Source organism: Tasmannia lanceolata, unplaced genomic scaffold (assembly GCF_043159265.1).
Source record: "Tasmannia lanceolata isolate RefF3 unplaced genomic scaffold, GAP_Taslan_0.1 ptg000025l, whole genome shotgun sequence".
Classification (NCBI taxonomy): Eukaryota; Viridiplantae; Streptophyta; class Magnoliopsida; order Canellales; family Winteraceae; genus Tasmannia; species Tasmannia lanceolata.
This window is the reverse complement of record NW_027518702.1, coordinates 13,326,821-13,350,453: the sequence shown is the minus strand read 5'-3', so window position 1 is coordinate 13,350,453 and position 23,633 is coordinate 13,326,821. Positions and strand designations below refer to the sequence as shown.

The window sequence follows — 23,633 nt, the reverse complement described above, 5'->3', positions numbered from 1 at the left end:
AAGAGCCACACCCATACATGTTACAAGGGTGTGGCTCGATAGAAGTACCACCCTTGATATTTGACCCAACTATTGGATCAAATATCAAGGATGGGATGATGGGTATGTGTTTGTTTATACGGCCCTTCATCATATAATGTCTCCTTTTATATAGTGAACGTATTTTTCACAAAGTACTGTACAGCCCATTTCATATGATGATCCAAACCGTTCATTCGTGGGGCCACAGTCTTACCTAGGTTGTGCCCCAAAATTTATTTACCCAGCCCCTCACATGTTCTATATCTCCTAGCAGTTACCACATACCACACGCAAACAGGAACAAAGAAAAGAAAAGAAGGAAAATCTTCCCCATAGATGGAAATGGGTACAGCTACGAATTTGGGTGGCCTGAGGGTTTCTCCTGTGTCCAGTCCCTCATTCTTTTACAGCTCTCTTTTTTCTACATATACTTTTTCCTTCCCATTTTGCCCCCGCCCATTTCAATATTCTCCAAAGAGCTCTCACATGAGGTACTCTAGAAAGAAAACTTCACAATTCGAACCACTTCTCAAACAAACCACCACTAAAGAAGAAGAAGAAGAAGAAGAAGAAGAGGAGGAGGAGGAGGAGGAGCTTGAAGATGGTAAGTTCCTACCTCCCTAAGTTCCATTTTTTTTTTAAAAGTTTGGTAGTGTCTCCCTTGATGGTTGTTCCTAATAATAGATATATGAATGCCACCCATTTTTAGCTTCACCATCATCTATTATATTTTTCAATAGAAGAGAAGAATAGGGGAAGAAGTAGACGAATTTTCATTCATGTTTTTCAATGGAAAGTTACAACTTCTTTTTGTATTAGAACTCCGCATGTGTTTTTCACAGCCTGTCCCAAACCAGGATAAAGGAGGAGGGTTGGCGTCAGGTTGGCAGCTGGCCGTAAACTTTACCACTCTTCTATGAAATGAATCCTATAGAAAATAACCAAATGATAAAAATAGATAATTACTAAGATAATAGTAGACATGTCTTCCTTGTTAGCAAAATGATTGTGCCTTGATATAAAAAATATGGTGTCAAGGTCTAAACTTAGGTGTTTGAGTGAATTTCTTGAATGGCATAGGGACATTTGTTGAAGGTGATGATTATGTTGAGGATGACTTGGAGGACACAGAACTCTATGTAAGTTATCTTCTGTATATTTGATTGTTCAGTAATTAAAGGGTACCACTTCTTGATAGCAATTATTTTTATAGTTTGGAGATGGAGGCGGAGGAGGCGGAATTATGCTTGCTGGGACATGGTGGGACAGAGAAGCATTGTCTATAGCAGAAAAGGTCTCTATGTCATTTGATGGTGACTTGAAAATATATGCTTTCAAGACTACAAGTTTCACGATTCAAGTGCGCATTGAGAAGCTTTCTAATAAGTATGTAATCTAAGTTTAATTTAAGTAGGCATGCACGCAAAAGGTTGAGTCCATTTGAATCAGTAGTTCTCTACCTTCACCTTCATATATTTGGAACCAGCTTGTTCTTTCTACTATCCTTGAACTTCTAACTGATATGTCTATGCTAAGTGATCTTCAAAAAATGCACATTGAATGGCATGACCATGCTATATTTTTAGCTTCACCATCATCTATTATATTTCCACCCATTTTTTTGTTTAGATTTTTTCTTGGTTTGTACAACTCATGTGACAACGTACTAAAGGATAAGCACACCACTATCCAGGTAGCATAGTATGATGGGCTGCATTAGTTTTGTGAATATATGGAGAAAGTGGATGCATGGTTGTTTTTTGTCTGCTTGGTTTTCCGTCTTTAACGAGACTCCCAAAGGCTCTTTCAAAAGCTCTAGGGGTCTTGGTCAAGGGCACCCTTTGTCTTCTTTCCTGTTCATGATCACAGAGTCAGAGCCGCATGATGGAAAAAGCACATATGGATAGTCTCATCAAGGGTTTTAGAGCCAGATTAGTAGACGTGGAGATTTCTCATCTGCATTATGCGGGTGACACCCTTCTATTCATTAGAGCTACAAATGATAAGGAGAGGAAGCCGGTCTTCAGATGCTATGAAGCCATTTATGGCTTGCGAATCAACTTCTCCAAATCCTGTCATGGGGGTGTGGCTGAGAGTGGGGTTAATAGATTTGCTTGGCTATTGGGTTGACTAATTCGTGTCCCCCTCCAACCCCACCCAAACTGCCTCTTGGACTCGGTGATTGGGAGGGTAGAGGAGTAGCTCTCTCAATGGAAGAAGTGCTTCTTTTTTCTTAGGGAGGGTTATGCTTATCAATGCAATGTTCAAATTTCCATTGTACTACATATCCCACTTTTGATGTCTGATCAATGTGATTGATAGACTGGTGATGTTGATTTTTGGTAGATCTACTAATAGCTTTCATATTTATCCAAGATTCAACCAAGAACCACAAAGGACTGCAGAAATTTAACAAGGAATGAAGAAATTTAAGAAGAAAACTGTGCAAAACAGAAAGTTGCTGTCCAAAATAGATAGTAAGCAATAAAATGCGAAAATTTGGCTGAGAATTGATGAAAATCAGAAAGAAAATGATCAAGAACAAAAACACATGGATAGGAACTGAAATTTCATTCAATATGTATAGGTAAACTGGAATGGGCGTACTTAGCTAAACCTCAAAACTGAAAGGAAGAAGAGGAGGAAGGCCTTCAAATTCCAGGATTTCCCTTGTAACATCACTCAAAGATCCCTTTGCTTGCAGCCACAATAAGCAGCCTCTTCTCCAAGCTGGAGTTCTAAACACTAACTTAAAATTCAGCAAAAGTCCCAAAACAAAGAACTACTCTACTATTTAAAATGGACGAAGAGCCCACTTTTCTCTCTCTTTTTTCAAACTAACTCACTAAATGACCCTCTACTAGTACATTCTTATTACAAGTTTGCCTTATTACAGTTAAGACCTACTAAGCATGGAAATTACAACTAAGGCTATTAAGGCTTTATCACAGTTGTGCCTCTACACTACTACTAGAGTTGGTCCTCTTATAGTTTGGTCCGAGGTAGGAAGAAGTTTGTTTGGAATGATAAGGAAGAGAGCAAGAAACATCACTTGGTGGGCTTGAAGCTTGTTTGTTGAGCTGAGGAGTGGGTTCTCAGAGAGATGAACCCTGCGCTGCTCAATAAACAAATTTGGTGATTTAGGGAGGAGAGGAATTGCTGTGGTGAGCAGTGATAATGGAGAAGTTTGGGGTTGGAATTCGTGAGTGGGCGATGGTGGATCTCTTTCACCGTAGGGGATCACTGCTTGGAGGTACATCATGAAGTCCATGACGAGGGCATTCCATCTCATGATCAGTTTTGGAGTTCACAAATTTAAAGGAGCCTTCCCAAGTCTACTCTTCCCATTTGGATCTCTACATTATGATTGCCCTAGCCTCTTTTCAAAGTTTGTTATTTTGTTATTACTTATTCAATTTTGTGTGTTTCATCCAATCTACTTGTAATCTGTTGTAAGATTTCTTTTAGAAAGCAATTTCGATACTTGGAAGTTCATTCATGCATCTGCCTCTTATTTTCAGATAATTGTTTCATTGCAAACCTAACTTTGATCATATTTAGTTATGTGGTGTTTTTTTTTTCAAATGGCATAAACCTGAACTGTAGTTCTGGGGAAACCATCTACAGGTTGTAAATGTTTTCATTCATTCTGCTCCTTTGCAAATATTTTTTGCTTGTTTCTCTTTAACCATTTAACAGTTTTTGCTTGCTTCACGTTCTAGAACTGTTTATAATTGACAAGGACATGTTCTAGGTATGGATCCCCCAGTATGACGGATATTGAAGTTTTCTCCTCTGCCTATCGATCACATCTGGATGAAGCCGAAAGTCGTGGAGCTATACCAGATAACATATTGTTGGAGGTGAGTCACTAGATTTTATATTTTATATTTATCATTTATGAAACTGGATTGACTCACTGTTTAGTTATTGTCAGTAGTGCCACAGCTATGTTCTCTGCACTGTCAACTTCCACGACTTATTTGGGCCTTGCAAAAAAAAAAAAAAAACTGTCACGGGTGCAAAGAATATGAAATACCCACATCATTAGTGCAGGTTTAAGGAGCACTTTATCACCCATTTATTGAGTTCGTTTACAGTAAGCAATTGTAAGACTGATGAAAACGGAACCATTATTAGATAATTCTCGTGGAGTATTAGTATTATTAGCCCTATCATCTATTTTTTTATTGTATGTTCTAGCATGTGTCAACGTTATGACCAGCATTTTTGCAGTAGGAACAGACTTGGTGATTTTCAACCCCATCTCTCTCCATTCCTTTGAACTGATTGATGTGGGATGAGTTAGTTGCAACAGGGATGCTTGTTCCAATTATTTGTTGATGTAGTCCAAAACATCTTTTGTTTGTTTTGTTCCTAAATTGAAATACTTAAATTGGTTCTAAGAGTAAGATTTCTTGCTTCAATATATTGAGTCTTTGATGATACTGGCCAAGTACACAAAAGTTGCTCGACAAATGCTAAACAGCTCCACAGAGACATGCAACATATGATTATAAACTATGTTGCATGGATTCTTTGCCCCCTATGCCGAATCCGTGTCGACACGTCTCCGCATCCGAATCGGACATGGATTCACTTGGGACACACCCGGATTCTTGTCGTAGCCGTGTCTCACATGAATCCTGTTTTTTCAGGCGAATCCAATACATCATTGTCTCTTTTGAAATGCGAATCCTGTGTATTTTTCCTTTAATCGTATTTTCTTCTTAACTTTTTTTTATATGAAAGCACAACCCGTACTCCTTTAATAAAAACCCTAGCGCCTCGACCCTCTTCCTCCTTCAATTCTCTTAATACAAAGACTCACCTCAACCTCTACCCTCAAAATTTTCATGAATATATATATATATATATATATATATATATATTAGAAAAGTGTTGCTACTCGGTCTTGTACCTAAGCTTATCTACTCGGTCGGGTTAAATACAGTGGGGCCCTACATTGTTTGGGTGATCCAAACCATTCATTTGAAAGCCCCTTACCTAGATAGGGTGTCCACAAAAAATCAAACCCTTAGGATGATCCTAACCCACCCAACAGTGGAGGGAAAAATGGGCAGATTTGTGGACAAACTGTGTCTGTCCATTTTTTCCCATTTTCCCTTCGCTGTTGGATGGGTTAGGATGATCCTATGGATCTGATTTTTTGTGGACACCCTATCTAGGTAAGGGGCTTTCAAATGAATGGTTTGGATCACCCAAACAATGTGGGGCCCCCACTCTATTTAATCCGACCGAGTAGATAAGCTTATCTACTCAGCCGAGTAGCATCACTTTTCCCATACATATATATATATATATATATATATATATATTTGAAAATTTTATTTTATTTAAAAATTACTGAATCCGAATCCTACTTTTGGGGGTTTGCCGAATCTGACACCTTGAATCCGTGTCGGATCCCGACACGCCGAATCCATGCAACACTGATTATAAATAAGGGAACTTTTTAAGCTCGAGTTTGATCGCTAAGTTTTAGCTCTATGACACCATTTTTAGTCTAAATATTTTCCATTTTTTTATTTTTTATTCAAAATTTGTTGCTTCATTTCCAAAACTGAAAACCGAAATTAGCGTAACATTGGAACATTCAAATCCCGAAGGAAAACAGAACAGCTGCTGGAACACTGCAGCTGGAGAAGAAAACCTTAATTTTTCTGTTCATAAAGCCAATAAATGAGCCTCAATTCTGGGAAAGAAAATGGATAATGATAGGTTAGCTGATCTTTTGGTAAATAAAAGCAAAAAAAAAAAATACAGATGGGTTGAGAGTATAACTTCTTCTTTTTTTTGAAAATTAGTTTGTAAAGAGTATAACTTCTGTAAATTACAAATAATGCGGGACACAGAAAGATGATTAGGGTAAAATCGTGCACATCATTTAAGATTAGATAATGAATACAATTATGATTTAAAATGCTGACTACATAATGTTGAAGTAAATGGGATGGCTAAAATGGCTGTGGTACCCGGCTCGTGACAGACCATAAAAAGAGTATTTTTTTTTTAATTATGGTCATAAAAAGAGTAATTGAATAAAGGAAAATGATAAATGGGCCCCTTTCCATTACTTGGGACACCCAGCTGCACTGTATCTATGACTGCAAAGTGGCTGATGTATATCACATGAGAAGGAATGCATGAACCTGATTGGCATCGTACACTGCAGCTGGGTGTCCCAAGTAATGAAAAGGGGCGCATTTATCATTTCCCTTGAATAAAAGGTAAAGAACGGAGTATGAACTAATTCCTTTAGATGTTCCATACCTCAAAAGGTGCCTATAGATTCAAACTTTGATGACTTCATATGTTGTTTTAAGTTAGAGCTGCATCACTTGGTACCACTACCACCTCTTAATGGCAACTCATGCAAAACTCCATGAAAGCAAAAGAGCTCATTTAAGTAGCTCAACATTTACTTCGTCCACTCGATCATAGCTGCACACAATTTTCCTTTCCAGAAGTCTTAGTTTTTTTTAAAATGAAGTAATAGAAAAAAGAAAATTTCTGTAACTTCTTGATACTACTATAAAATGTTTGCTATACTTCTGTTCGAAACTTCCTAAACGAGTCAGGATTTTCATAAACAAAGTAGGAGGAATAGAAGAATTTCTAGCCTCTTTCTCACATTTCATTTGCATGTGGGTTGTATGCAGTACACACACTACCAGCTTGTCTACTATTATTATTGTTACACATGAATCAGTCAGAAATTCCTCATAATTCCCCTGATCCCGATTGTAAGAGCACATGAATTATTTTATGATAGATGCAAGGGCCATCTTTATGCAAGGGCCGGAGATGTTCCCTTGAATAGATCCACGTCATCAAGTGTAACTGAATTCAATTTTTCAACTGACTTTTAAAATGACGCGGATCTATTCAAGGGCCCTTCTCCAGCCCTTGCATAAAGAGGGCCCTTGCCTCTATCATTCCTCATTATAATAAACTCCTGGCAATGTACTTGTATGAATTGTTCATGCTTTGAATAGTAGTGCTGTTTTTCAGGTGTCTTCTCCTGGTGTCGAAAGGATTGTTAGAATTCCACAAGATTTGGACCGGTTCAAGGACTTGCCGATGTATGTAAAGTATGCCAGTGAAGTGACTGAGACAGGCTCATGCCAAGAAAGGGATGGTGTTTTCAGGCTTGTTTCGTTTGATTTGGAATCAAGCCATTGCGTTTGGAGCTTAGCAGATGTTAAGATAAACAGAGAACAAGCAGGAAAAGGGAGACCACTAAGCAAAAAGCAAAGAGAGTGGCGGTTGCAGATTCCCTTTGATTCCTTGCGTCTAGTTCGATTGTATTCTACTTTCTGATTTATTCTTTCGCTTCGTTTGTATCGAAAATTTGATAGGGTTCTTTACCAGCACAGCCTAATCATTATAGGAAATTGAAAAGAACAGTTTAAACTTTAAAGTCGATAGTTGCAGAAAAATACGTATATTCCTATTTTATTAACAAAATTTCTTGTGATTAATGTATTTCTCTGTGCATTACATAATGAATTGATTCTTGGGATCGTTTTATGTCTTTTTCTGGATGAAGAAAAAAAATTGTGGAGAAGGAAAGAGCTGTTAGTTATACTCGTCTTAACGGTATTGAGATTAAACACAAGATCATCAGTAATTTTTGAAGATTTCTGTGGCAATTTTCTTTAGGATTTTCATGGGTTTTGATATATGGTGTTAGTCAATCCTGGATTAAATCTATTTCTGCAACAGATTTTTGTCATTTTGATTTGTTATCCATTGAAGGATTAGTTATTGTGATTTTCTGCAATAAGCTTTCTTTTATTTATTCCAGATTTGAGGTATATTGTTTACAAGAATAATCAAAAGCTACACATCGACTCTTGGATTTTATTTCTGTCATAAGTTGCATTATAATTTGGATATTTTCTACATAATTTGGGCATCCGAGCAGCAGTCATATGTTTGTTCTACATGAAAGTGCCTTGTAATTTCTGCATGCTCTTTGTGAGGGATCTTGTTTGCTTTGTATTTTTTCTTCTTGTAACATACTATATCATTTTGTTCAAAAGAAAAGGATGGCCAGGTTCTCATTATATAAAGCCATTACTGCCAATCTGAGGGTAAAAAATACTGTGTTTTTTAAATGCAGCTGTTAAGTGGCCGTTTGGATATGTGGATTTTAGAATTTAGGTTTTTAGTTTGAAAACAGTGTAAAAGAGGGTTCATGATCAAGCTGTTGTATGCTGTCCAGACAGCGTTTCTTGGATTTAAAGTGAAGTTTAGGTTTTAAAAATCTCTCCTGCATCCTGATATTTCTAAAACCTGAAAATATGGGAGGATCTGCTACTCTCTTGCTGATGGAAAGAAGAGCGAGAGGTCAAAAACAAGTAAAAAACAACCGCTGGTCCGCTTATTCTCTTGTCTCTTAGCTACAATTTTGAAGAAATCTTGGATTCTAAAATCTAGATATCCGAACGACTGGATACGCGGATCTTAGAATCCAGGTTTTTAGTTTGAAAACAGTGTAAAAGAGGGTTCATGATCAAGCTGTTGTATGCTGTCCTGACTGTGTTTCTTGGATTTTAAGTGAGAAATTCATATTTTAGAAATCTCTCCTGCATCCTGAGATTTCTAAAACCTGAAAAAATGGGAGGAACTGCTACTCTCTTGCTGTCGGAAAGAAGAGCGAGAAGTCTAAAACGACAGCTGATCCGCTTCTTCTCGTCTCTTAGCTACAATTTTGAAGAAATCCCGAATTCTAAAATCCGAACGGCCCCTGAGTTTTAAACCCTAAAAATTAGAGTAAGTTAAAGCCGATGTGAGGGGAGTGATTTCAGTTAGCCAGACTAAGATTTTTTATCCAAAATCAGATCTGCTGAGGAAAATATGTCCTCTCTCTCTCTCTCTCTCACTCACACACACACACACATCTGTTGTGGATTCCTATTCTTACATGTTATTACTGGATTAAATTCTTGGGTAGAGAGAGAGAGATGATGTTACCGTGTTGTACCGGTTGTGAAGCCACTACCGGCAAAGGAGTGAATTCATCTTTTTAGGGAGTGAATTTACCACTGCCCTTCTAAAATTTCCTACTTTTTATACACAAAAAAAGATAACTTGAACCAACCCTATTCAATTTTTATTTTGAGGGAGCTTCAACTTATGTTCATATCCCTTTAAATTAAACATTATTATACCATTTCTCTCTAAATCATGGCAAGAAAAATAATTTGCCAAGAAAATGTTATCCATCAGAAAATGTATTTCTTGCAATCCAAAAAGGCCCTTAGTACGTATTTGCATATGCTGTGACTAGATTAGCTTTGGCACATTGATCTTTACTCTCTACACCCAATTAAATCAGTATACACAATACATTACACACAAAAAAAAAAGAGACCTTCAACTTCTTGTGGATTAAATTTAAATATAGATTACTCTGAACATTAGCAAATTAGAACAGTAGGGGACACAAAATGGAAAGGATTACAATTAGTCGATGGCTATCGGTGTGATGCGCTTCTTGGCAGGCTTATCTGTGTTTGAAGTCCTCACAGGGTTAGGAATTGGTTGTTTCGCTTGATCTGTGCTTAGATCTGTTTTGTTAACGGTAGCCTCGACTCTGTCAATCTCCATGCACACCACATCCTCGGGTTTCGGAGACTTGGTACTTGTGTTTTCTTCTGGGATTTTCTTTGTTTCTACAGCAGAATGAAGAACAGTTGTAAGAATTCTAAAACATAGGAATCTTATACTAGACAGATATGGTTAAATTTAATATAGGTGTATAGACTTGTTCACCAATTAGGAAGTAGAGATTGTTTACATAAAATTATTTCTCTATTAAATGTGATGCTCATTGATTAAGGTCAGGATCAATATATATGCACTCATCGGATCATGGGCTGGGACTTGCATCTAACTTTCATACATATATAAAGAAAGGATCATACTAGATCAACAAGTTTCGGGACCATCAGCATAAATTAGCCATGGGCAAAGAAAACCCTAATTGGAAACTCGTATCGTATGATCAATATGATATTTTGGAAGTTGAATGTAGATCGTTGACTTCCATTCGCTATCCACTGGCAAGCTTTTAATCAGACATGAAAGAGATCTTGGCATAAGGTATAAGTGCCACCACAGCAAGGAAAGATCGATAAAGGTGAGCCTACCATGTGCTGTACTGCGGTAGGATATGTTTGTCATTTTATGATCCAACATTTTGTGTTAGACAATTGTTGTTGTTGCTGTGTGTGTGTGTGTGTGTGTGTGTGTGTGTGTGTGTGTGTGTGTGAGAGAGAGAGAGAGAGAGAGAGAGAGAGTCATCACATTTTGACCAAAGAAATACAATAATACTATAATAAGTTAAATGTACCATTCAAAAAAAAAAGTTAAATGTATACGAGTAAAAGAAACAAACCTGACATCGAAACGGGTGATCCCAGTTCATCATTTTCAAATTCGAGAAGGGTGCAATACCCATCTTGAGAGGACAATGCGAGGTGTTCAGCATTAGATGACCTTGCAACAACGGAATAATATATTTAGAAGTGAGACACACGTTAAGATATAGGCTTGAGGAAGCATAAAGCATATGGGTAACCAATCAAAATAGACAAAATAGATCACTTAGATCAAAAGAAACAGATAAAATGGACCAAAAAGATGCATTTCGCATGGTGAGAACTTTACCATGCAATGTCTGTTATGGTGGCATAGTGAAGACCAGCCAAGATCGCTATAGGAGGAACACTCTCGGTATCATAGATATATAGAGAGTTCAAGGTGGCAACCGCAAAAATAATTCGATATGGAAGCTTGAAGAAACCAGCTGTTATTAATCAAAACAAAAAAAAAAACTCAAATCCCTCTTTAAAACTATTGGAATTGCTCGGAATTCAGAGCAATATGTTGAGAAAGCACTGAACTACCTGAGTTAGATCCTCGAAGGCTGAAAACAAGAGGACAGAAGCGTATTGCCACAATGGGTTTGCTGGCACCAGGGAGTTGCAAGGCAGGCCTGCAAAATGGAGGCTTTAAAGACTGAAAATTTTGTAAATGATCAAATGACAAGCTTTTTGCTGACTAAAAGTACAAATAAATACGAGGGCGTGGTCGGATGCCAGAAAGAAACAATTCTGTTCTAAGTGAAGCAATTAATATAATATGTTATTGATTCTCCCTCAGAATCATATTTTTACATACCTCAACTAGACTAAGGGATAAGCAAACATCTGATTGTAAATAATTTCAGATTGTCTAATCTATCACATAATCAGAAGATAGCAGACAGTAATCGGTATGGTAAATAATCATATAATGAGCTGACAAGAAAACTAACGTATAGAACTAAAGTTAGATAGTTTAACTTTTATAAAAAGATAAATAACATAGCAGACTAAAAGTACACCTCTAATGTTTTACACAAACAGAGATTCACTTTTCAAATCAGTCATGTACCAGTCCTTTCACATGGAAGACTGCATGATGAACATCTCTGTTTACACCTGCAGACTATTTATACCCATGGTTTTAAACTTCGGTCTGAAATTTCGGATTTCGGTTGCGACTGAAACCGAAATTTCATGAAATCCGAAATTTCAGATTTCCCAAATTTCAGCCAAAATTTGGAGAAATTGAATTATTTTTTAAACTATATTATTATTCGGAAATTTTGGCCGAAATTTCGGAAAGAATAAAATAATACTTTTTTTATTACCGGATTTCGGCCGAAATTTCAATTTTGGTCAGAAACTGAAACCGAAATTTAAATCCATGTTCATACCTCATCGACAGCAGGCTAACTTTCAGTGGTTGATTGAACAAGAATCTTATTAGCAATCATGATATTTATCAATATTTCCTTGGGCGTAACAAAAAATGGAGAAAGTTCGTCAGTAAAGAAAACATATTAGGTAGATAACTTGCCTCGAAAGATCTTTCCGTGAAAATACATATGCTGTATTAATTATGTCTGAAGCAGGTGAATCCTTGTACATACCTGAAACAGTTAAAACACCATTAATAAGAAATATACAATGTTAATATTAATAAGCATAATGACTTTGCAAATGCTCATGCAAGCAGACTTAGAGAGCAGAAATAACGTTTCTTAGGAATCATTAAGATTTCATTCAGATCAAGTGGCTAGATCAGGGTGTAATCTTTAGTCGTGGACTACAATCTACAATTGTACCATTTTAGATTTTTTTTCAAAAAGCAAAATTGTTAATTGAGCTGCTACATCTTTCAACTGAAGAACATAATTGTCCAATCGAAACATGTACTAAATTATGGCCTTTGCAGCCATCCACTTTCAGCAAATACGATTGATCGAATATCTATGCATTTATAGATTGGTATGCTAATATCAAAATAGGAAAAACAAAACCAAAAACATGTATTAGGATCAACACGGGCAAGCAGCCAATGAAGAACATCAACTAGTAGTTACCAATAGACCTTATACCAGGAAGGTAATAAGATAACTTATAAAACTTCTGGAGTATTTAATATTCGAGCATTATACTAATATGAAGAAGTGAAGTATGGATGTAGCCTATGTTTAGTAAGATTAATACGCCGGCCATACCTGCTGGAGCTAGTAAAAATGATCCATCCGGGGACCATGCCAATCTTCGAAAGAAGGATGGCAATGTCTCATCATGAAAAAGATGGTTTTTAGCTGACAGTGACTGAAAGAAAATGCAAATGGTACAATGTGTACATCAAGTCCATCTCATAGTTCTGACAGTCAAAAAATATGAAACCAGAGCTTTTTCTAACCTTAGAATCATCTAGCTTTTGTTGTTCTGCCTTTGTGAGAACATGCTGACAAACATAATACATCTTCTCGTGGCCTTTCATTCTCGCTTGAGGCTTATTAGCATAAATTCGGCAAGTTCTATCTGAACTGATAGAAGCCACATATTGACCCAGTGGATCCCATGCAACACCTTGAACGTAATGTAGATGAGCATCCAAAATCTGATGGACTGAACCTAAAGTATGATATAACAGTTAAGGCTATAAAAATGACAAATATAAATTGAAAACTTTATGGTCATTTGTGGTGCTATAAACCTTTATTAACATCCCATATGATACATGAGTTATCCACAGATCCAGAAACAAGAAATGCTCCATCAGTAGACCATTGCAGGTCCAAAACATCCTTGCGGTGAAATCTGCCCCAAAAAATCCCACTTGAGTTATTCAACTATACTTGGATGTAGCAAAAGACTAGAAATAATTTCCCACAAAGGATTCTTACGATAATGTCTTGAGTACTTTCCAAGTATAGCCATCATCAGTGGAGTGCAACTTCCATATAAGTAGCTCACCTCCTACCTTTCAAGAAACCTGTTAGCAAGACCTTGTCTAACTAATAGGCTGCAAAAATATCAAGCTCAATGCTTTGTAATAGATATGGCAAGTTTACAAAAAGAAAGACAAAATTGTGGGTGGACAACCAACACCAATCCAATGACAAAATAACATGGTACCGTACCATCTGCACCAGATGCAAGTTGGTCACCTGCATAATTTAAAAGGCAGAATTAGAAACAGTATCAGTTCAAGACAGACGCTTAAACAAATAAGAATCCGTCACGCAAATTTAATATTTATCGCATTCCAACATTATTTATCCTGGTAATTTGATAATATCTGAAGTTTAAATTCGATATTCAACCCAGAGAAAATCCAACGAGTCTATTCAGACTTCAGAGGTGTGTTGCCATCTAAAAATACCAAGTTAAAAGCTAGATATTGGCAGAATGTGGAACTTTGCACCGTAAGAGTAAAAACTTAATCTCCTATTACTCTTCTTTATTTCTGCCAATTTGGGGTCAAAATCAAAGGAGAAACATATTTTCCTTGGATTGAACACAGCTAAATGTGGATAGAAGCACAGATCGATGAATCCGACTATGCAATAATACCCCAGTTTTGGGGATTTTTCTTTAGGAGTATGCTAATGAGTTCAGTAGCTACGTAGGTAGGCATCTACATGGATTTGACAACAGATCCATGGATCTATGCAGTAAATGGGAGATTAATAATACGTTTTATTATTTTAATGATTAGTTATCCTTTCTGACAGTCCCTAATGTCTTCTATGGACTGTGTCAAGTGCTTCCAGATTATTTTTAGCAAAATCCCTAAGCATGATCGCATAGGTAGAAATAAACTCCTTTGTTGCTCGGTATTTCTCTCCCATTAAAAGATTTAGTGACCTTCAGTTAAAATATCATTTTGGGCGTGAACAAATTGACACATTGAACTCCTTTTCTGTTTCTTAAAAGGAAACAAATGCTTTAATCAAATAGAGTAATTCCAAAATTCCAATGAACAATTAAAATATCATTAAATTAGTCATAGTGCACCTAACCATTATCTATTGTACTTGGCCAAAGATATAGATCTAGTATTTAGCATTCGTAATCTATTTGTTGACACAGTTTCCTAAATTATTGAACTATGTTAATATATGATATTTTAACCACTTCAGTTCACTAAAAAAGACAATGCTCTGAAGAACATAAACATGAACTCACCAGAAGGAGAGAAGCGCAAAATGTTCACAGCGGAGCCATGGTAAGAAAGACAACTTTGATAGGAAGCTGTTGGAGCATTCTTTTGCACTTCACCTGGACTTATAAGCCAAAGCTGTAAAATAGAATTTTCTTAACTTACAGATGGTTTTACCAAACTCCTCAAGTAGTAAATGCAATAATAAGGTTAACAAAAATGAAACTTGGCCCTGACTAATGAGAACTCAAGTCCGAGTCAACTCAAGATTCTGTCAAGTAATGTATCGAGTAGATTGCAAAGAAATAGTAGAAAAACTAAGAAATACCTTCTCGACAAGGATCAATCGTGATGTGCAACAAAAAGCACCAAAAGAACGATACAAAGAAATACAATCACACAAGAAACACAAGATTTATGTGGTTCGGCACTACCTACGTCCACGGGGGAAGAATTTGCACTATTTCGGTCTAGGATTATAAACTCTTTCCTTCTTGGCCAAGAAAACACAAAGAAAAACTTGATCCCGTAACCCTAACATGTGGCTTATATATCAGCGCCACTACATGTAGAAATTCACCAAAATACCCTTTAGTGAATTAAAATTAAAATTTTCTAATGGGGCGCTGCCCCGCACCTGGGCTGGGGCGCACTACCCCCAGCACCCCCAGCAAGCTAACCGCATAGCTTGACCAGCGTGTTTATCACGCACATTAGTCCATTAGGGTCTTATATAATGCCAGAATACAAGACATCTACACAACAGAAGTGATAAAAGTGTGGTGCAACACCAAGAATGTCAAATATAAGTCTACATTCCAATAATAATCAAGTACATTACATCTAATAACAATTTTGTCTCATAGAATCATAGCCATAAGCAGCAGGTCACATCCACAAGAACAACAACTCAGAATTAAATGCTTCATTTCAGAGCTCCTTCTGGTTTTGGATATATCCAGACTGAACCCACAACCTTGAAGGTTTTGACACAAAAGGAAAGATGTTTACATATATTGTTTTCAACTTTAAAGTCAAAAAATAGAGACAGCACGAAAGAGAAGAGAACTACAAATATCTAGTTACAAACAAAAAGTATAAAAGTTATATGAGAAAATGGCAATGTACAAGCTACTACAGAGTAGAGAACAACAAATACCTAGTTACAAACAAAAAGTATAAAAATTAAATGAGAAAATGACAATGTACAAACTACAAACAAAAATAACATAAATATAAATCTGGAAGGGAAATGATATCCTCACACCCTCGTTTCAAAAATGGCAGTCCCAATCTTTGCTTTACACTTTTTCAAAAAAAATAAAATTTGAAGGCTGTTGAAAAATTCCAGTGTTCTAAAAGGCGGCCTGGAGGCCGCCTAGGCGTTGGGCGCAAAAAAAACGCACCGCCTAGGCTCTGGGCGTTTAAAAAAGCGATCTCGCCGCCTGAGCGTTATTAGGCGAAAATTTATTGGGCGTTTGAGGGGGTAAGTGTTAAAAATAGTTTAAAGAAAATTTTAAAGATTAAAAATTTTGCTACTAATAAACTACTTGCATTTTCTTTTTTTAGATTCATACGAAGAAGAGGAATAGGCTAGATGCTTCAAGATTGAACAATCTTGTTTATGTTCAATTCAATGCTAAGCTCTTCGATGAGAAGAAAAGGAGGGAAGAACGAGGAGGAAATGTGTTACTAGCGAATGACGCTAGTAAGGCTCAAGGATGGATAGTGGATGGTGGTGACGAAGAAGAAGAAGATGAAGTCTACCCCAGTTCGGGACTTACTTGGAGAGTGGTTGGAGAGGCAGGAGAAGCAGATGATGCTTTAGAACCACAGAGGAGTAGAAGAGTTGATGGTAGTTCTTCATCTTCCTCTCGTACCATTCCCAGGAATGTAAGACAACTTGATGAAGATAATTTTCAATTGGATGATGAGACAGAGGATGAGGAGATTGTGTTTGAAGACTCGGATGAAGATAGAGTCTTGATCTTGTAGGGAGAGGACAATGATTGGTGAAGACTGAAGAAGTGCTTGGATTTTAATCTTTTTTTGGTCATGGATTTGTGTTGTATTGTTAAATACTTAAATTATTAAGTACTTTATGCTTAATTTCTTATTGTGTTTTTAACTTTTTGTTATTATTTAATGTTTAGTGCTTATGCATAAAATGGTTTGGATTGTTATATATTCAAATATTTATATTTTATATAAAAAAATGCAAGATATTATGAAAATATATTAATATCTATAAAAAAAAATGAAAAACGCCTAAAAACGCCTGGGCGGCCTGGGTGTTGGGAGGTCAGTCAGCCGCCCAGCTCCGCCTAGCGCTTTTTAGAACACTGAAAAATTCCCAAGCTGGTCTCAATAGCTAATTAGAAAAGTGGTTAATAAAGTGCAGAGTTCAAAATAGGGAATGCCATGCTGCTGCATAGACAGTTACAGGTGGAACTGTGTGGAATTAACATTTCACTACCTCCTAGAGTACTCTCCATCAAAAGGGGAATCCTATCTGGGAATCCTATCTTTTAAGTGAATCTCACACTTGCCTTCATCTTTGTTCTTCTCCAGACTTTTCTTCTATTTCATATTTTGATTTCAGATATGTCGACGGAGGAAGAACCTTGCCAAAACAAAGGGTGTCTGTCTTCCAATGAAGCACAGATACGGGTATGGGGTGCGGGTACGACACGATACGGGTACATGGATACGTGATTTCTTAAAAAAATAGGATACGGGTACGTTGGGGGTACGCTTAATATAATATATTTTTATATTTTATTATATATTTATAAAAATAAAAAATAAAAAATTTTGTTCAAGAATTCAAACAATTTAATTGGAAAACAATCAAATAACATTAACATCACCAAAATCTAATATTACTTCTAAGTTGTTAGGTTTTTAATTATGGGATATATACTATAGATATTTTAATATATTCAACCCCCCTTTTGGACAACCCATATATTGTAAATCTGTAATTTTCGATTTAATTTGAACCGGGTGCGCACCCGATACGTACACAAACCCGGGTGCGTACCCGGTACGCACCCAAAGAGTACCCAAGAGCACCCGCACCCGATACGCACCCGACACGGGTACGTGGACCTCCGGAGAGTACCCATGCTTCTTAGCTGTCTTCTATATAGAAGACTTACTTAGCTGCAAAGGTTACACCAGCAGACATTGACACTGCTTTGTAATTCATGAAGATGGTGCAGCCATCTGCCTTATCAACTCAACCTATTACTAAGTCCTGTTACCCTAATTGTTTCTCTTTATAATTTTTTATATGATTTATACTGAATCCAGTTACAATTTAAAACCAATTTTTGAAGCATATGGATCAAGTTCTACAGTGTCTAACTCGCAAACAGACGTATCCAGATTTTGACTATTTTGTTAAAAAAAGTAGGTCACCACAGCTTTGAACCATAATGTCTTCAAATCCACTAGTTATCTCTTACACTGTTACAAAACTCTCCGCGTCAATCATCAACTCACCCGAGTTGTGTTGCTTTTACCTTGGCCGTGTTTTTGTCTAAATCTTCATTTTGCATACCAAGTCAATTAAAACTCCTTTGAATCTCTAGAGCTATGACCACATTAAACGAATACCCGGTCGTGCCACACAAAGTTCACTTGCCTCCCTCAAACATCCGAAAATCCCTACTTTAACGGGTTTTTGTTCTAATAGATAAACTATCAAAACCCATCAAGTCATTTTTCAAACCCCACTTTCTAAGCTCTAATAGATAAACTATCAAAACCCATCGAGTCATTTTTCAAACCCCACTTTCTAAGTTCTAATAGATAAACTATCAAAACCCATCAAGTCATTTTTCAAACCCCACTTCCTAAGTTCTAATAGAGAAACTATCAAAACCCATCAAGTCATTTTTCAATCCCCACTTCCTAAGTTCTAATAGATGAACTATCAAAACCCATCAAGTCATTTATCAAACCCCACTTCCTAAGTCTAATAGATGAACTATCAAAACCCATCAAGTCATTTATCAAACCCCACTTCCTAAGTTCTAATAGATAAACTATCAAAACCCGTCAAGTCATTTTCCAAACCCCACTTTCTAAGTTCTAATAGATAAACTATCAAAACCCATCCAAGCCATTTTTCTTAAAACACTGAAGAAATTCAGCTGGAAGGCAGTGTTCTAAAAAGCGCTGGGCGGCTAACTGACCTCCCAGCGCCCAGGCGTTTTGAGGCGTTTTCTATTTTTTTTTTAGATATTAATATATTTTCATAATATCTTTCATTTTTTTATATAAAATATAAATACTTGAATACATAACGATCCAAACAATTTTATGCATAAGCACTAAACATTAAATAATAACAAAAAGTCAAAAACATAATAAGAAATTAAGCATAAAGTACTTAATAATTTAAGTATTAACAATAACACAAATCCATGACAAAAAAAATTAAAATCCAAGCACTTCTTCAGTTTCACCAATCATTGTCATTTCCCTCCAAGACCAAGACTCTATCTTCATCTGAGTCATCAAATCCGCCCAGGCGCCGCCTCATCGCTTGGGCGGCCGCCTAATAACGCCCAGGCGGTGAGACCGCTTTTTTAAAAGCCCAGCGCCTAGGCCTGGGCGGTGCGTTTTTTCTGCACCCAGTGCCTAGGCGGCCGCCTTTTAGAAGAGAGGCTTTAACCAATAACTTGTTATACATAGTTGGGTTATGGGCAAAAGCAAGATTTTTACAAGGTATCATTGAAAAGAGAGAAAAGAACATAGAAATTAGGGTTTCTTGAAGCCGAAACATATCAGATCAAAAAGAAAAATTTGTACCTTGATATCGTTATCAGCACCCCCAGTTGCGAGAAATCCAGTTAGAGAGTGGAAATCTAGGGTTAGAACGGGTTTGGTGTCGTGCCAATTTATCTGAACTGTCCCTCCCTTCATTCTATGAAATGGGTTTTTGCGGGAAGGAGATGATGGAGCAGAAAAGAGGATTTTGGCGCCCTGTTTTGGAAGGCGGGAAATTGGTGTTACCACACGTATGTAGGGTTAGTCCGCAATGGCGATTGATATTCGCGCGACCATGTTTTCATAATGGGACGAACTAACATGATTCAAGCAAGTGTCAAAGGCTATTGAAATTCACAAAAAAGTCTCAGCAGCCAACCAATGAATGTAAAACAAAATGAGCTCGTCCCATTATCAGAACATGTTCGTGCGGATATTATTTTTCTGTGGTTTTTTTTTTTTCCCTTTGAAACCATACGTGGCCCTGTAACCCTGTTTGTGTTTGCATTGTAAGAAAAACATTTCTGGTGGAAAAAAAAATCCTGAGAAAATATTTTCTTTTCACAATTTAGAGGGAAATGATTGGATTATGGTTAATTTAGAATGATATTGTCATAAATTGAAGGTCCTTCTAAGTAAAAATTGAATTGAGTTGGTTCCGATTATCTTTCTAAGTGGGTAAAAAAGTAGGAGATTTTAGAAATATTTTTCCTTCCAAACTTTTACACAAAATTCTTGCAATCCAAACAAGGCCTTAAGAGCCACTTTTGGTTACCTATAATCATTATATGCATACTTACTTTCACCAGCATGGATTACTGACCAAAGAACTTGCATGGACACAACTCAACAAAATGGTGTGGCTGAACGCAAACATCAACACCTCCTCCAGGTTGCCACTTCTCGGGATGTTAAATTTTATGAAACGGAATTCGTCGTCTACAACCCCACAGTCAACTTCTGTTTATCCTTTACCTATTCTTGAAGAGCATGATAATGATACACGCCCATACCATCTCTAATTCTCCGCCATCCGTCGCCACCACCACCTCACTCAATTTCACCATTCTGCTCGTCACTCGACTACTTTGCACGTATCCGTCCAACTTACTTAAATGACTATGTTTGTTCTACTGCTACTTCTAATACTACCATCATCTCTCCACAAAAAGAAGCTTCCTTAGGTAATCCATATCCCCTTTCTAACTACATTTCATATCATCAATTTTCTGCTTCACATTTCACTTTTCTTTCAGCCATCTCCTCGGTATATGAGCCTACTAATTTTTCTCAATCAGTTCATGAACCAAGATAACATGAAGCAATAGGACAAGAGGTGGCAGCCCTTGAAAAAAATAACACATGGATATTAGAGGCATTTCCTCTAGGAAAAACCCACATTGGGTGGGTGCAAAGTGGATATATAAAATCAAGTACAAGGCCGATAGTTCGATTGAAAGAAATAAGGCCTGACTGGTGGCAAAGGGTTACACTCAAGCTGAGGGCATCGACTATCATGAAACCTTTGCCCCTGTAGTCAAATTAGTAACTATTTGTTGCCTCCTTGCAGTCTCGCATCTCCATGAACTCGATATCAATAATTCTCTCCTTCACGGTGATCTCCAAGAAGAGGTGTACATGAAATTGTCACATGGTTTTACTCGACAGGGGAGCAGAGAGTATGCAAACTTCGAACGTCTTTATGTGTAGGCTTAAGCAGGCCTCACAAAATTGGTTTGAAAATTTTACTAATTTCTCTTCAAGAGGCTGGTTTCCATCAATCAGTGACCGACTACTCTCTTTTCACTTTAACAAAGGGAAATAACTTCATTGTCGTCCTTGTTTATGTGAATGATTTGATTATCATTAGCAATGGTCCTCAGCAAATTACCTCTATGAAATGCTTCCTTGATGATCACTTCCATATTAAAGATCTCGGCACCTTGAAATATTTCCTTGGGACTGAGGTTGCTCGTTCTCCTAAGGGCATTTTCTTATATCAACGTAAGTACACTTGACACTCTTACCAAAACTGGATTATTGGGAACAGAATCGCCTGCATTTCCCATGGAACAACAACTCAAGCTCATAAATGAGGTTGGAGATCCCATTTCTTATCCTAGACGGTATTGTCAGTTGGTTGTCTACCTAATATACTTAACTATTACACGATCCAAAACCAGTTACTTCGTCCACATTTTGACCCAGTCCATGCATGATCCAAGGGCCACACTACGATGTTGCCTTGCGTTTGAAATCTTCTCCAAGAAGAGGTATATTTTTGCCTTCCAATGGTGATCTATCTTTAAAGGCATACTATGATTCGCAATGGGCTAGTTGTCCCATAACTCAGTGTTCTACTAATGGTTTATTTCACCATGCTAGGCTTGTCTCCTCTTTCGTGAAAACCAAGAAACAACCTACAGTTTCTCGTTCTACTGATGAGGCTGAGTATAGGTCTATGGCCACGGCCACATGCGAATTACCATGGCTCAAGATCCTCTTGTTAGATCTTGGAGTCCCAAAAGATGGCCTATGCATATTTTTTGTGACAATCAAGCAACACTCCATATAGTTGCTAATCCCGTTTTTTCACAAGCGGACAAAACATATTGAGATTGACTGCCACTTTGTTCGTGAAAGAATTCAATCCGTGGACATCTGCACTGCATTCGTCTCTTGGCCGTGAGCATTTTCAATCCATGTTGAGCAATTTTGGCATTTTGGATCTCCATTCACCAACTTGGGGGGATACATATTAGAAATTTGAGATGGCAGGAAAATCCCGAAAATCATGGATTTTAATGTTTGATCTCCTTTGTATGGTAATTCTAAAATCACAGGACGGGCAACGTGTAACATTCACTTTTCTTTGCCTATTTTTAGTTCTTTCCCTGCAATCCCAAAAATCATAGGATTGAATGTAATCACATTGTAACACTATGTTTACCTCTCACCTAGAGAAAATACGCAAGAATCAAAGGATAATTTGAAAGATTCATTTTTTCAAAAAATGCACATGGCTTATTTTTCTTAAAATACCCCTGAAATAATACTTAAAGTTATAAAAAGATTAGAGGATATTTTTATAAAATAGTAAAATAAATAAGATTTAAGACTCTACACTGTTTTAGGAGTATCATTGTGATTAACCTTAGTGGTTGGGGGAGACTGACTTTGTTGGTCTCATTCTCATACTGAGAGTTGGTCTCATTCTTATACTGAGACGGAAGAGATACGAGTGAATGGGAAAGAAAAACTTAAAGATAAAGAGGAATTCCATTTTTGCTAGAGAAATCTTTTCTCGATCCAATCCGTCCTTCCGTGCCTCTCAACACACTCTTGATACGAATGAAACCTCCCGCCATAAAGAAGAGAAAGTCTAGGTCACCAACAATTAAAATTAGAAAGCGACACACAAGATGACAGTGATTGTATCTGCAAATTTGATGAGCCCTCCATCTCCGAAAAAAAAAAAAAAGGAAGATGCACTAATCATTTGGTGGACCTTCTGGAAGAGTTTTGAATAATTTTCATTGAATATATTGAATCTAAAATAGAAATTATGATGTAGCATGTTTTTTTTTCCAGTTTTATGGATTCAATAGGCAATGGTTTCGGATCCTACAATAGGGTATGGAAATGTGTCCATGGATCCTAGTAATGTGTCTAGATCCTATTTGTTTAAGTCCGGAGGCTTGTCCATCGGACCGTCTGACACCCACTTTGTTTGGCTGAAAAAGTTTGGAAAGAAAATATGTCCAAATTTTCCTAATTTTTTAACACATGAAAAAAGATAAATTGACCAACCCTGTACAATTTTTACTTGGGATTTGCTAGGGCATATCGCAGAAGGCATTTCGTTGGCTGGCTGTCGCATGAGAGAGCAGACACACAGGCACAAATCCTGTCTGATTCATTCTACTCATCGGAGGTGGCTGCACTCTCATGCAACAGCGGGGCCTACGAAATGCCTTCTGCAATGTTCCCTAGCAAATCCTTTTTTACTTAGTGGGACCTTTAATTTACAATAATATCCCTCTAAATTAAGCAGAATCATATCAGAAGGAATTTCCTTCTGGATCATATTTTATGACTAAAATCAAGTTAATGACTAATGAATCACATCAAATTACCTGATACCCAGTTGCAATTAAGAATCATTCTGTCATAAAAAATAAAAAAATCATAGAATGAAAAAAAATCCAAGAAATCAGAAATTTTTTTCTCACCCATTAAAAAAACAAGAAATGTTTCTCTCAAATCTCAATCCAAACAAGGCCCATCAAAAT

The 23,633-nt window shown here is 37.0% G+C and overlaps 2 protein-coding genes across 2 annotated transcripts; one reads left to right on the top strand and one right to left on the bottom strand.

Annotated features, from left to right (window-relative positions):
- The first annotated feature begins 188 nt into the window (after positions 1-188).
- LOC143858294 (uncharacterized) lies at positions 189-7,530 on the top strand. Its single transcript, XM_077368944.1, has 5 exons — positions 189-625; positions 1,102-1,160; positions 1,235-1,407; positions 3,776-3,884; positions 7,057-7,530. Exons 1-5 carry the CDS (start codon positions 358-360, stop codon positions 7,363-7,365), a joined length of 918 nt encoding a protein of 305 aa, XP_077225059.1. The 5' UTR covers positions 189-357; the 3' UTR covers positions 7,366-7,530.
- A 1,708-nt stretch (positions 7,531-9,238) lies between these two features.
- On the bottom strand, positions 9,239-19,672 carry FAS2 (Transducin/WD40 repeat-like superfamily protein). Its single transcript, XM_077368386.1, has 12 exons — positions 19,384-19,672; positions 14,589-14,700; positions 13,541-13,567; positions 13,304-13,376; positions 13,114-13,217; positions 12,817-13,031; positions 12,623-12,725; positions 11,959-12,031; positions 10,962-11,050; positions 10,723-10,861; positions 10,451-10,551; positions 9,239-9,725 (listed from the first exon to the last, which is right to left on the bottom strand). The coding sequence occupies exons 1-12, from the start codon at positions 19,495-19,497 to the stop codon at positions 9,517-9,519; spliced, it is 1,359 nt and encodes a 452-aa protein (XP_077224501.1). The 5' UTR covers positions 19,498-19,672; the 3' UTR covers positions 9,239-9,516.
- Positions 19,673-23,633: the final 3,961 nt, after the last annotated feature.